The following is a 15,798-nucleotide window of genomic DNA, read 5'->3' as shown; positions in this document are numbered from 1 at the left end:
GTTAAATGCACTTTGGGAAATGTCTTTGGAACAGACAACAAAGGCAATTGTCCAGATGTCTCCTTGAGACAACAATTAAACATACAATCACAGACTAGCCGTATTACAATTTTAGAAAGCAATTGGGAAAAAGCCGATAAGCTTGTTAGTATTAGGTTCCATGAACAAGGCTTATCACTGTTAGCTGCTGTATTTGTTGGGAAGGTTTCGTAAAACTCCGATAACAGTTTTAGCACACGCTGAAGAAGGTGATTTAACTTGCAGTCGTATTTTTTGGCATCCATCAAACATCCATTTATTCCTTCTCTTCTCGGAGAGGCATCATGTTTGGAATCAGAGCTGTGTTTCTCCTTTCGTTGGTTATCAACGTCTTGGTGAATGGATACCAGGAGGATAGAAACGTGGATGGAGAATTGGAAGTCCTCCTCAAGCGCCTACAGGAGCGCCTTGAAGATGAGGAACGAGGCTCTGAACTCCAGAACTTTGAGAGAATATTCAGAGGGGTGAGGCAACGATTTTATCGGATTAGAAATAAGGCACTTGTTGTATACAGAATCGCAAGAGATTTTTGGGGTTGAACAAAGAATTGACTAGAGTTGGATTCGAACCAAAGACCTCCGGATTAACGTGCCGGCGCTCTACCAATTGAGCTATCTAGCCCTATATTGGCGGTGTCCCTATTTTGCAAGAGAATCGCAAGAGATTACACAAAATTATCACATTTTTTTAATGAACATACCGATTTCAGGGAGACCTTTTTAGCATACGCTTTTAAAAAACCCTCCACCAGTAGTTTGAATGCAAAGCCATGTCAAGAAACTGGCAAGAAAAGTATTAAGTTTTATATTTTCTTAGGTTGTGAGAAAATTTTCATTGTTGTGAAAACAACTGTACTTTACCAATATAAACTCAACATCAAAAGATTAAAAGATGGCCGTGTTTTGTGTGAGCCATATGGTCGAAATATTATTCGTATTCGAAATGGTAAATTTAATTTAACATCTCTGATATTATGGCTGCGGTACCCGCTGCCACAACATAGGATTCGAACTGCCCCCAGCTACCGGCAACCTCAGTATTCTATTTGGTTAGACACTGCTCTAGAATTGCAAGGGTCATGGGTTCCAATCCCTTCCGAGTAACATGCCTGTGTTTCTTTTTTTCACAGGATTCGGGAAAGTACTGAGTATACAGCGCTATAACACATAACGATGTTTGGTCAAAAACCCAAATTAATATTATTTGTACTTTTTTTTCAGGGAAGGTTTGATTAATTTAATGTACAATTATGCCTCCGAATAAAATGCACAATAGTATACTCGCTTAATATAAAAGGGTGATAATTTCACCCTCTTGTATGAGTGTTGTCAGTTTCACTCTTTTGAGAATCAGCTATGGGCCTTGAAACTTAATTTGTGTCTTGGCTTTACAATAGCAACATTCTAGCAATGCCATAAGCAATAAGAACAGCGATACTCAGTACTGAGGGTATATGGAGTTAAAGGAACATGTTGCCTTGGATCGGACGAGTTGGTCTATAAAAAGCGTTTGTAAACCGTTCGTTATAAATTGCATACGGTTGGAAAGATGACAATGATCCACACATATTTGCCTCAAAATTGCGTGGTTTTCCTTTTACTCTACCTAACACGGTCGGCCATTTAGGACTCACGGTCGGCATTTAGGAAGAAATTGACTTAAGTATACGGCCGACCGTGTTAATAGTCGACGAGGTAGAAGGAACACCGTGCAGTTTCGAGGCATATTTGTGTGGATCATTGTATTCTTTTACAGTATCTTTCTACCCATATGCATTTTAAAACAAACGGTATATACACACGCTTTTAAAATACCAACTCAACCGATCCAAGGCAACGTGTTCCTTTAAAACGACAAAGCACCCGCCACATTTAATTTGTATCTTCTGTTTTCTTATTACAGAACTTGTTTGGAGTCGAAGTTGAAGCTGATCCTGAAGTCACTCAATTATGTACAGCCATGAAATGGGGGGAGAGCTACAAGTGGGCTACTTTAAAAATAGAGGGAAACAAAGTTGTCGTGGATAAAACTGCTGACCAAAGAGGAATAGAGGACGAAGAAGACCAGTTCAATAAGATGAAGAGCACACTTCCTTCGGAACCACGATACGTTCTCTTTTACTTTCACTTCAACTCGAAGACTGGTAGAGTGATAGAAAAAATGGCTCTAATTTTATGGTACGTATATTATTATGCATATTAATATATTCAACTCACAATTCAGTAAACATGTGTTACATGCCGACAGTTAAAAAGACAAGTGCGGGTTATTTTAAAGTATTTTACTCGGTGTAAATATTTAATGTCACACAATAATTACCATGCAAAATAAAAACCACAAATCGTCGAAAATATCAAGAACCCTTCAAGGATTTGGGTACCTTTCGTAACACAAAACACGATGTCTACAGGTTAACATTAAATGTACACCGTTGGAAGATATTGATTGTAGAAAGCGTACCTTAAAATATTAGTTGCTGAGGTGCTGTAGTATTTGAGAAATGAGTAAAACAATGTCATGAAAATACGTTTTTATATGCTACAATAATTTGAGTCTCATGATCACTGAGACGAAAATTATTTTCATTACACTATTATACTAATTTCTCAAAAACTACAACACCATAGCAAGTAATATTTTCAGGGAAGCTTTCTACTATTATCTTCAAACTGTGTAAGTTTAATTTGTGGACATTGTGTTTTTGTTGTCCTACAAAAAGTACAATTTTTTTTTATAAATAGTACAGCATTCAATCAAAGCCATTCGCCAACATATAGGAAAAAAGTGAAGCATTAGTTAGTGCTTTTATGATTTTCCCTATGACAAACAATATAACAATGACGATCATGAATCACTGAATGTGAATATCATATTCTTACTAACACTATTGTTTGGGATATTTATTTGAAATCACCTTGGTGCCATTGTGTTCAGCACAAACCTGATGATCTAGACTGTTGTGTCAATGATTTTGATTTTCGTTGTGATTTCAAGTGGAAGTGTCGTGGCCGAGCAGTTAAGAGCAACGACTCCAAACACTGGTGTTTCTGAACAGCAGAGTGTGGACTCGCGTCCCAGTCGTGACACTTGTGTCCCTTATCATGACACTCAACCATAAGATCGTCCTTCGGATGGGACGTAAAGCCGTCGGTTACATGTTTTGTGTACACATGTTAAAGTACCTAGTGCACTTCTCGAAAAGAGAAGGGGTTCGCCCGGCGTGTATGGCTGTGGCTACTGTGTACGCCATAGCACCATTTAAACCCTTATAATGTGCGACATAGTTAGGTCTCAGAAATCATCCCTTCAATAACAAATCTTTCTGAAAGCTTACTCAGCGCCTTGAGTACCTTGTTTGGTAGATACATGCGCTGTAGACTTCTATACAGTATTATTATGTCAATATAAGAATTAACTTAAAGAACGCTGATCAGAAACATGATAAACTATTTGTCATTGCAGGTTCGATCAACAAAGCAGCAAGCTTGACAGGGCTCCCTACACAACCACTAAAGACAACGTCCGAAAGGCATGTCCTGCGTTTAAGTTGGAGTTGAACCCTACTAGCGTGGGCGACTTGAACTACGAAGAATTCCGGGCCGAGATTGAGAGTAGATTTGGTTAAATTAAAACCATAAGCCAGTACCCGATCTGACAATGTTTATAGGTTTTTGTTCATTTATTTTTTGGAACAGGGATGTTTTTTTTTACACCTGTATTTAACCATTAGAAAACTTCCGAGGGACTGCAAGTAACGGATTTTGCCATTACGGGACGAACGTTGTTGTAACAATTACACTACCCTATAGCTGAATCTCTTGACCATCACAAGACACCGACTTATGTATTGTATAAATTCGGAGCTTTCGATACGGGACGGTAGTAAGACAGGACGGATGTTCGGACACTTGAGTGCTCCCGTCCTGTTTGTTGTGGACCGGGCGATGGCGTAGACTTGACTCAAGCCTCAAGCCCGTAAAGGTGCTATATTTCCCAGTCCCATCACCTAAACATCAGACATCAGACAAGTTGAACTATGGCTTCACATTTTAACGTCGGATATGATTAGGGCACTATTGGTTATTGTCAAAGACCAGTTTTCTCACTTGGTGTATCTCAAGTTTAATACCGTCCCCTCCCTCCTCCCGTCCCGAATCGAAAGCTCCTTAATAACTGGAGTAGTGCTGCTGCAGTATAGGTAGTGATGACCTACATTTTCTGAAAAGAAATATTATGATCAAATTAGCTCACCAAGTTGGCCTTAGAAAAGAATTAACGCCGGTGTCGTGAATAAAATACTTGTTAAGTAATGACAAAGGAAACCATGGAAACTTTGGGGCCGTGCCAAGAAGGGAGAGTGGCGGTTGCATCGAGCCGTGAGGTTCAATTATAGCTGTCTTGGCGACAGAGTCAAGGTTGGTGTTTGATTATACGCCTAATCACTGGGCTTGAAAACCTGACAATTACCGGCAGACAAGCACGGGCGACGCGAGGCTTGCCTTGGGTATCACGCGTTGAAAGCATAGCAGCACAAACCATGAAACTGTTTTTCTTCAAACCAACAATGATTACGTTTCCTTGCACATATTTAAACAACTTTTTGAAGTTCATATCGTCCTCAACGAATCCAGTAATAAATTTATTTTACAGAAAGGAAAACGCCCCCATAAATGGGGACAAATTGTGACGAAAAAGGAAGAAGATAAAGACCGACAAATACAATTCGACTGGGGGAATGCAGCGGGAAAGCGAAGCCTCCCCTCCATACATCAATCAATCAACCAGTCAGTTAAACAAACAATGAAAACAACAATAGTAATTGTACAATAACATTAACAATTAGACCCATACCTCCCTCCACCCCCTCAAAAAAGGGGGAAACAAAAAAGTATATATGGGATGTGATAATGACGTTCGCCCCGGCCCACATTTTATATTCAGTTTAACGACACATGTGCATTAAAGTGCACCTGTCTGTTCAACAGGTGCAGGCATCTTGCATTCCTCCCAATGATATCAATGTAACCAAAACAAACGAAGAATAAAATAGTCTGGTTCCTGTTTGCAAAATGATTATTATTATTCATTTTAGTTATTCGATACGAGGAATACGACAAAGATGGAGGCAGCATTATAAAGGTCTATAGAGGTTAGCATGCATACGGTTAAGTTACGTAATAAGTTTAGTATTTAAGGCGCATGCAACGTTGACTCGTGGTCTGTCTCATTCGGGTGCGCCATCGAGTCGACGGCGCATAATCGTTTACTGATTATTTCTAATTTCTCATTAATATTTTGATTTGTGTTTAAATAAAACAAATTGTTGTGTGGCTACGTTTCTGGAAGAAAAAACGTTTAATGTTGTGTTTAATATTGTTGAGGACCCCTTAGGCGATGGGTACAAGGAGGCAAAGACATACCCGTCCATAAAAGGCAACGCAACTTTAGGATTTGGCTTCGGTTTTGCAGGACACATAACACAAGCTCAATGAATCTATTAGAGACAGAGGGTATTCGAACCCGAACCGGGTGGTCTACCCGGTACCTAAGCCCACCGCGCTAGAAGTGTTGGTACTTTTAGTCAGGGGCCTTTTCATGGTATAAGCCATGGATTATACATGTGTACAATTCAAAGTAAATGGAAGAAAACGTTTAAACGGCAAATTCCCGACCTGAAACAACTGTTTCGTTGTATCAAACTGCACAATTGTTTGTCTGTCACTCTAACCGGTGTCGCATGCACTAACAAAATTGGCTTGTCGTGTCTGACTTGGTGTCCTTGGTTGTTTCGTCAGTGATACAGTTTTCTTTTTAACATTGGTCTGTGTACTTTTTGTAGGGCAAAACAACACAATGGCTGCATATGTAAACTCAACTTACACAGTTTGAAGATAATGATAGTAGAAAGCTTCCCTGGAAATTTGTATTTGCTGAGGTGCTGTAGTTTTTGAGAAATGAGTAAAACAATGTCATGAGAAGAATCTTCGTCTCTTCATGAGATGATAATTATTTTAGCGTGTAAGAATCTATTTTCATGACATTTTTTTTTACTCATTTCTCAAAAACTACAGCACCTCAGCAAATAGTATTGTAAGGTACGCTTTCTACTATCATTATCTTCAAACGGTATAAGTTTTATGTAAATCCGTGGACACTGTGTTTTGTGTTACAAAAAGTACCCAAATCCTTTAACATAACTCTTGTGAAAGATTTTTAATGTATCCTCTGTTTCTTGAACTGCATTATGTTTCTGTTAGGCTACTTTGTATATTTCACTATTTGTTGAAGTCTTGGCAAAATAACAATATGTATTAGTAATAATAATATTTACAAACCGAAACCAGCCTATCCGTACACATCGTCGCAATTTGTCGACGTTTATATGGCCATATATATTTCCAAACGAGGTCTGTCACGCATGCGCATTTGTTGAAGTGTTAGCCGGTGGAAAAAACGGTTGCTATGGGCACCGCACTCCTTTTCGACCCAACTGAGAGGGTATAAAATACGCCTCTGTTGATATTCATGCATGACGTCATAGGCGCACGTCCGCCACCACTTGCTGTGGCTGCGCCTATAATTATAATATGGCACCAATATTAAGAGAGGCGTATTATACATAGATCCATCTAACCATAGTCAGCACAAGAGACCGCTAACACGTCTCATAACAAATTGTACTTTAGAACCAGTTTGGGCTTGAAGACCGGTACCAATCATGGATTCGAAGAAAGTTTCGCGTGTTCCCCCTTTTCTGGCACTAATTTTGGCCGTGATTTGTTACGTCCTGCCTCTAAATGGAGAGATGTGTTCTACAATGACCACTGCAGTTGATGGGGAAAACTTGTCGGCTTTACAGCAAAGGGCATTCTCCCTTTTCAGATCAACCTGTCGCAAAAATTCAACTCAACGGGGTAAGTTATTTGTTTTCATGATTCTAACCCCATTAAAAACAGTGGACACTATTGGTAATTACTCAAAATAATTATTAGCATAAAACCTACATTGGTGACGAGTGATGGGGAGAGGTTGATGGTATAAAACATTGTGAGAAACGGCTCCCTCTGAAGTGCCATCGTTTTCGAGAAAGAAGTAATTTTCCACGCATTTGATTTCGAGACCTCAAGTTTAGAACTTGAGGTCTCGAAATCAACTATTTAAATGCACACAACTTCGAGTGACAAGGGTATTGTCCTTTCATTATTATGTCGCAAGTTCGACGACCGATTGAGCTTAAATTTCCACAGGTTTGTTATTTTATGCATATTGTATGAGATACACCAACTGTGAAAGCTAGTCTTTGACAATTACCAATAGTGTCCACTGCCTTTAAATGATTCAAAATAAATTTACAGGAAAAATATATGAAGATTATTGGGCTCCTGTTTTGTGTCAAATAAAATGAAGGTTTAACAGCAACAAATCTACCTTATATCAGCGTCGGGGATTTTTAAATTTAAAGGGTTTTTGCACACAAGTGTTTTTTTTTTGTTATTTGTTTTTAGATCCCTACACGCATTTCTGCAACCTGTTGATATTTGTGTGTTGAATTGATAGCACTTTAAAGGTAATCTTTTCAAAGACAAAAGAAAGGCAAACTAAAGCAGGCCGCTATCTTTGGAATCAAAGACGATCCTCACAAGAACATAGTTTTATTCTTTTCGGTAAATTTTCGGCAAATAAGCAGCCAAGTTAATTTTCATGTGTTCAAACTAAAGGTTCTGCCCTTTCAATTTGTACTGGTTTCAAATTCAGACTTCGGCCAATCAGTTTCCCTTTGAGTCATTCAAATTCCTTCAGCACTGTGTTCAGTTTACCATAACGTCATCCTTTTTCGTGACACGCAATGATCGTTCAAGTTTATTTAGCAAAGCTGGTTTGACTGTATACTTTACTGATAAAAATGTTGCCAGATTTTGTAAATAGGCAATCAATTTCGCTAAATAATTGAGAATTCAAATTAGTACGACACAGAAAAACTGTACTGGGCAGCTGTTTCGTACCCTCAGGCCAACCTTAAAGAGTTTCTTTACTTATCTATATGTTTTCAGTAGACTTTACATGAGGCTCCATTAGAATTGTTTATTCTTTTTTGTTTCATCTGTACTCTTTCACATTTTTAACTGACCTTTAATTAGTTAACTGACCTTTAAAGGCAAAGGACACTATTGGTAATTACTCAAAATAATTGTTTGCACAAATACTTGGTTATAAGGAGAGCTTTTTGATAGTTTAAAACATTGTGAGAGTCGGCTCCCTCTGAAGTAACGTATATTTCGAGAAATAAGTTAATTATAATTTCCCAGAATTTGATTTCGAGATCACAGATTTAGAATTTAAGGTCTCGAAATCAGGCATCTGAAAGCACACGACTTCTTGTAACAAGGGTGTATTTTCTTTCATTATTATCTCGCAAATTTGACGTCGACCAATTGAGCTTAAGTTTTCCTATACTGCACGGTACATAACAGTACACAATACCGTGAAAGACACTAAAAACTAGCCTCTACAGCGGTTCGGAACTTTTCGTGTGCTCTCGGAACATTCCGGCACGGTTCGGGACGATCCCCAAGAGTGGACTAACCACTAGGACCTGGTTGTGAATGATTTCATGTCTAAAAGATGCAGGTACTGCTTCAGACCTCTTTATCCAAGTACATTTGTAGCAGCAGGTTTGGGGAGTTGTTACATAAGACTGGACTAACCACTGGGACCTGGTTGTTTATATTTTCATGTATAAAAGATGCAAGCACTGCTTCAGACCTCTTTATTCAAGTGCATTTGTAGCAGCAGGTTTGGGGAGTTGTTTACATGGGAGTGGACTAACCACTGGGACCTGGTTGTTTATATTTTCATGTTTAAAAGATGCAAGCACTGCTTCAGACCTCTTTAAGTACATTTGTATAGCAGCATATTTGGGGAGTTGTTACATGGGGGTGGACTAACCACTGGGACCTGGTTGTTTATATTTTCATGTTTAAAAGATGCAAGCACTGCTTCAGACCTCTTTATTCAAGTACATTTGTAGCAGCAGGTTTGGGGAGTTGTTACATAAGAGTGGACTAGCCACTAGGACCTGGTTGTTAATATTTTCAAGATGCAAGCATATGCAAAATGACGTCATAAGGTCATTCTCACTCGGGTATTCTCCGATGGGCCGAACCGCTGTGGAGTTTAGTATTTAGTGCCTTCCTAATACCGTGGGGTCAAAGTAGGGTTTTTCGAGGTTTCAACCTCGTACAAAGAGTTCGTTTGTATACGAAGTTCAAAAACCTCGAAAAAAACATGCTTCGACCCCACGGTATCAAGTACTGTGGTACCGTGCAGCATAGTATCTATGCAGTTCGTGAATTCAGAGCGAGCCGGTGCTTGCGTAAAGATACCTGTACAAGGCTAGCAACTGGTTAGATGTCATTTGAAACTAAGAGATGATTTTTGGGGCTGAACAAAGAATTGACTAGAGTGGGTTTCGAACCAACGACCTCCGGATAAACGTGCCAGCGCTCTACCAACTGAGCTGTCTAGCCCTATATTGGCGGTGTCCCTATTTTGTCAATATCTTTGTTCGAGGGTTCCAGTCAGAAGCCGTGTAGCCAAGGATCACACCCAAATTACGATACAACCTGGCATGGAAATAAATCTAGTATTCAGAATTCTAGTATTCAGAAATCTAGTATTCAGAATTCTAGTATCTAGTATTCAGAATTTCAACACCACGACGATTCTTTTACATTATTGTCGATGTATGGATTATCGGATATTTAAATCCCTTCTATACCAGGAACATTTTCTGAGGGAACCTCACCGTGTGCTCAAAATACGTGTCGAGTTAGTGGCGACAAAATTGTTGCGCTTCAGCTACCAATGACGTCACCATTGCGACTAGAGTTCACAGTCAGCAGTGACTACATTGTAAAGGTGTACTTTTCCCCCAATGTCCCTGGTATCGATGAAGCTCTGTGCTTTGTACGTAAGTAGAGATACAAATGACACTGGAGAGGTTTCGCAAGCGTGCGGACACATTTACAGATACAAATATTATGATAACCGCCGTTCACGTCAACCGCGTGCTGAATTTTGTTTCGCAAAATATAAGTAGTTTTCCGAAAAGCGTGACCGATAGAGACTCGGTGTTTTATACTCTGCATTTTCTCATCGATTTGCTTGCATATATGACTAACAATTTATTGTCTATATCAAGCACGATACCAGTGCCAGAAATTCAGTGGGAAAAGTTGTTGATCTGGAACAAAAAGACAACTAAAAGTAAACAAAACAGTAACCGTTTTTCTACGACGTGCATGAGCTCCTGTAGGCCTGGCCGTTGCTAACGTGTGTGCAAACTACGATAGTCGCGGATACGCGTCACGTGAACACACAAAGTGTCGACGTATCAGTATCTGTATGTGTATCCATAGACTTGCGAAACCTCTCTATTTTTAAGCTTCGCACTCTTGTATTTTAACCCATATTATTGATCCAGATACAAATGCAACAGCTAATCTGTGTCACAACTTAGGTACTTCAAATTAACCGAAAATGGTTTAACCAGTCTCTGCTCTTAAAGTAAGTGATACTTTTGGTAATTACTCAAAATAATTATGAGCGTGAAACCCTAAAATACTTGGTAATGAGTATTGGGGAGAGGTTGATAGTGTAAAACATTGTGAGAAACGGCTTCCTCTGAAGTGACGTAGTTTTCGAGAAAGAAGTCATTTTTCACGAATTTGATTTCGAGACCTCAAGTTTAGAATTTGAGGTCTCGAAATCAAGCATCTGAAATCACACAACTTCATGTAACAAGGGTATTTTTTTTTTCATTATTATCTCGCAACTTCGATGACCAACTGAGCTCAAACTTTCACAGGTTTGTTTAAAAAAAAAAAATATATATATATATATCCCTTAAACCCTTTCCCCTCTCTTTTTCTAAAAATGGATATGTATTGTTTGTACTTGTTTTATGCCTCTGAAGAAGGTCCGGTTTGGATCGAAAGCTAAGGCCATCTACCCTATTCATTATTAATTGTGTATAAGCAGAGTTCTTGTTTTTTGCGCCGGGAGTGTCATCATTGACAGACACGGCGCACTTCTCAGTTCTGGAAAGAACTGTCCTGCTTTTTAAACTATTACCCCGGGCGGATGGTATAGAAAATAGAATGGGATTACCACTTTAGCTTATAGGATCGTGATTAACTGTACTACCGCGGAGTCAATTCTTAAACAAATAATTACAACTGATTGCAAATGATATTGTGACTTACTCCGATACAGAAATGAATTTTAATGGTTGGAACTACATCCAAGATCGGTTTTCTACTACATGGTGGAACGAGGCTCGGGTTAGGAGTGGCGTGTACTACATCGGAGTACCAGTCATCATGACATACGATAACGGTCGCTTCAAGCTGGTAGTCCAAGGGGTGCAAGATTCAACCATGACCTTTGACGTCACAACTCAAACTCATCAGACCAGCTGGTTTGTTAGTTTTAATGCTCTCAAAACTGAGGCTGAATTTAGTTTCACTGAGCCTTCACGTATTAGCGATTTCGACCCCAAGCTCACACAACCGCAAGCCTAGAAACAAAACGATGGGAACATTGTGCATACAAGATAGACAATTAACGTAGCTATATTGCTTGTTATTGGGTGCGTTCGTTTAGCTTCCCTAGGTCGACCCCGGAGTGCTCACTCGGGTGAGCCCCTCTGACAACAGCTATAATCGAACGATCACACTCGCCCTCTCGTGGTGACGGCATGCTGCACCTCAGGTTCGCTCGGCCCCAGCGGCCAGTCTATCTATCCAGGACCGCTGGGATGGGCTAATCGCTTGAACAGATTCTTGTTCAGGAAGTACGTCACGTATGCAGTGCATATAAATATGGCGCAGTGTGAGTGTGATGCATGATGGGACGGCGCATTATGAAACCAATGGCAGTGCATAATATGTTTGCCCATCTCAGCGCCTTTGGTTAAAGCAAGGCGCTGGGGACGAGCGAACACCTTTTAAAACGTCTTATTCTTTTGCTTATTTTGTTTAGATTAATGGGGAAACTTACCATAAGATGCCATTCTTTCTACAGAAATTAACAGTGGAACTAAAATAGCATAACATGGAAGAAAACAAATTGCAAAACTGGTCTGGTCTATAATGTATCTGAAGCGCTTCATTTATGAATATTCAAAAGCATGTAAAGATTGACACGATAAAGGTAATGTATTGCAATCCAAACAATACCATTAAACACTGATGTTGGGTTTTTGTATAAAAATATCTACTACCGATTCATCTAGGCTACTGTTAATTTGTCCAATGGATCTTGAGCAACTGATCTGTACGGGTTCAAAGCGAATACATTTCCGTTCAAAGAAGCAACAATCGTGCACAAATTTTATACAACTCACACAGTAAACAACTTTTTTGTTTCCCATTATGTTGACATTAATTTTTCATATATTTTCTTAGCACAATTTAACGCAACGTTGATTCGCACTTTCTTAAAAAAAAAAACTCGTTGCGCTTATTATTTTTGGAAAATTTCTAAGTCAAGAGCAGTGTCAATCGAATTTTAACTGGTCAGATTTCAGAAAAGAAAAGAAAATGGCTGATACTTTTTGGGTGTTTAAATTGTTATGTTATTGTATCAGTGTTAGGTTCACCCTTGTTTGTGATGATGCCACGTTCAGATAAGCAAGATTTCCATAGGTAGCAGGCATGATGCATGGATCCTCAACTGGACCCATTATCCATTGGCCCCCATGGGATAACCCGTACAGGCCCAACGGATCAAGAACCCAAGACTCACATGAGTTCCATATTGGTTGGCCCAGATATTATACCATTTGTATACACACCTGGGTAAAACGAAAATCTAGGCTATTACCTTGTAGGCGAGATGGAATTTATATAGACACGTGGGACATAAGGGTTTCATGTGAGGTATAGCATAAGGGACACATGAGGACCATAGGCCAACCCAGCTATATTATGGTAATGAATTACATCACTACGGTACATGTAAAGTATTTAAAGTCACCTCTGGAAAAACATTTTTTTCAAGCATAAGAGGTTAATATTATGTTAAGTAACAATAAAGCACTTTTTTTTAGTAATTGTTTGTAACGGTTTTTTTATGCTTGAAAAATAGTTAGAAGTTGTTTGGGGTTGACTCCGCCTACCCCTTTTGTGACGTCCATCGAGGCAGACTTTGCCTTGATGCGTAGAGTAAACGCAAGTGCAAAGTACATACAAGTCCAAGTCGTGAGCTTGTACTTTTCGAAAACAGTTTTTTTTTCTTGCATTTTTCCGGCAATGCCGACCAAGTGTATTGCTGCGGGATGCAGCAAAACAACTAAAGATGGGGTCAGTCTGCATGGCTGGTCAGACTCACAAGAGCAATAGTGTCATGGTCCGGTCCGACGTCTTTTTCAGCGCTGTGCAGCACTTTCTTATCAATAATCGCGCCTCGATTGACGTCACGAACAGCACCCTCTCGGGTCTGGGCCTACTCTAAAATTTGTAAATAAGATAAGAACTAATTTTTAAAACCCAGTTAACTGTTTATTCATTCCACTCATCAAAACACATATATTACGGACAAAAGCTTTATTTTGACAAAATACCACTTCTACATGACTTTAATCCAAGTAATCTACAATACCAAAACAGCTACATATCAACTACGTTAGCAAACGATAACTGTTGAAAAGGTGCGAATGCTGGTAAACAAAAGTGACAATAAAACTAAAGTGTTGTGTGTAAAACTTAATGTAATTATTATAGACGAACTAAATGTTACTGCATTAACTTTAATTGAAGCACACGAGCAACTATAAATATAAATATTAATAGTAAACTTGCGGGTACAACCATGGGTAAAAACTCTTTTGAAGGAGTGTTGGCTCTGAAAAGAGCTGGTTTGGTCTCGACGTTTCGAACAGTATACTCTGCTCGTCAGGAGACGCAAGTTTACCATTAATATTTATATTTATATTTGCTCTTATTCTCCACACCATGCAAGGCTTTTTTATGTGTTTTGCTTTTATGAAGTTTAAAGTCAACATTAAAGTCCGAATGCCATAGAAACAGAATTTAAAAGCATTTTTCTTTACAGTGTTCTCCTTCAAATGTGAAAAATGCCTTACAATTTACAAATCTTTTTTTCTATGCTAATAATTGCATTACCTTGTGTGCTTTCAAATGCATAATTTTTTTTATTACAGTTGAGTGAGAGATTTCTCTTTCTCACAAACTACCAATTGTGTGAGAGCCGACAAAACACAATACCCACAAACTTACATTAATATTACACCGTTTGAAGATGATGATCAGATGAAGAATCTCCGGTCACACTAAGATCAAAATTCAACAGGTCAACTCGTGCCACAGTCAACTCGTACTCATGTCACAGCGCACCGTCTATTAGACGTACGTTTAGGTGCGGGAAATTGTCCGTGGCGGGTTTTTCCCGTCTTGGGAAGGCGGCCTCCCAAAACCCTCGTTTGATAAACACAGGTTGATAAAAGCTGATGGGATTATCGTCTTAACCGTAAATGGAATTCCTCTAATTTCAAAACATTTAATAAATAAAATATTATCAACTCGAAAGGGCTACGTTGAGGTCTCCGAAATAAAATCCCACAACTGCGTAAAAAAAAGCAGAGTCATATTAATTTTTCTGAAATATTATTTTTGAAGAAAACATCCCCTACATATTGTCAGTGTGAAATTTCATAACAGAAATAAATAAAACTAATTTCCCTCATATTACTAATTGTTTACGCTGTCGAGTTCACCTAGTTACGAGTTCACTTGGTACAATGTGACTTGAGTACGAATTTTCTTTGGGTACGAGTTCACTTCAATACGGTTTCACCTGGGTACGAGTTAACTTGAGGACGAGTTCACATAGGGACGAGTTGACTTGGGGTCGAGTTGACTTGTGTACAAATTGAATAGGGTACGAGTTGACTTGAGTACCGTATGATCTGAATTTTTCCAACAGGTCAACTCGTGCCACAGTCAACTCGTACTCATGTCATAGCGAACTTGCTTTTAGACGTACATTAATAGTGCAGAGATGAGATGTTTGTGGCGGGATTTTCCCGTCTTGGGAAGGCGGCCTCCCAAAACCCTCGTTTGATAAACACAGGTTGATAAAAACTGATTTGATTATCATCTCAACCGTAAATGGAGTTCCTCAAATTTCAAAACATGTAATAAATCAAATATCATCAACTCAAAAGGGCTACGTTGAGGTATCCGAAAAAAATCCCACATCTGCGTAAAAAAACAGTCATATTTATTTTCTGAAATATTATTTTTGAAGAAAACATACCTTACAAATTGTCAGTGTGAAATTTCATAACAGAAATAAATAAAACGAATTTCCCTAATTTCACTAATTGTTAACGCTGCCGAGTTCACCTAGTTACGAGTTCACTTTGTACAAGTTGACTTGAGTACGAATTTACTTTGGGTACGAGTTCACTTCAATACGGTTTCACCTGGGTACGAGTTAACTTGGGGACGAGTTCACATAGGGACGAGTTGACTTGGGGTCGAGTTGCCTTGTGTACAAATTGAATAGGGTACGAGTTGACTTGAGTACCGTATGATCTGAATTTTTCCAACAGGTCAACTTGTGCCACAGTCAACTCGTACTCATGTCATAGCGCACCGGCTTTTAGACGTACATTGTTAGTGCAGAGATGAGATGTTTGTGGCGGGTTTTTCCCGTCTTGGGAAGGCGGCCTCC

General features: G+C 39.1%; 1 protein-coding gene across 1 annotated transcript; it reads left to right on the top strand.

The window, feature by feature from the left end:
- The first annotated feature begins 224 nt into the window (after window positions 1-224).
- LOC139937501 (uncharacterized) lies at window positions 225-3,702 on the top strand. Its single transcript, XM_071932657.1, has 3 exons — window positions 225-503; window positions 1,942-2,216; window positions 3,502-3,702. Exons 1-3 carry the CDS (start codon window positions 324-326, stop codon window positions 3,662-3,664), a joined length of 618 nt encoding a protein of 205 aa, XP_071788758.1. The 5' UTR covers window positions 225-323; the 3' UTR covers window positions 3,665-3,702.
- The last annotated feature ends 12,096 nt before the right edge of the window (window positions 3,703-15,798 follow it).

The sequence above is a fragment of the Asterias amurensis genome, chromosome 5 (assembly GCF_032118995.1).
Source record: "Asterias amurensis chromosome 5, ASM3211899v1".
NCBI classification, from domain to species: domain Eukaryota; kingdom Metazoa; phylum Echinodermata; class Asteroidea; order Forcipulatida; family Asteriidae; genus Asterias; species Asterias amurensis.
This window is presented reverse-complemented; position numbering and strand designations above follow the sequence as displayed.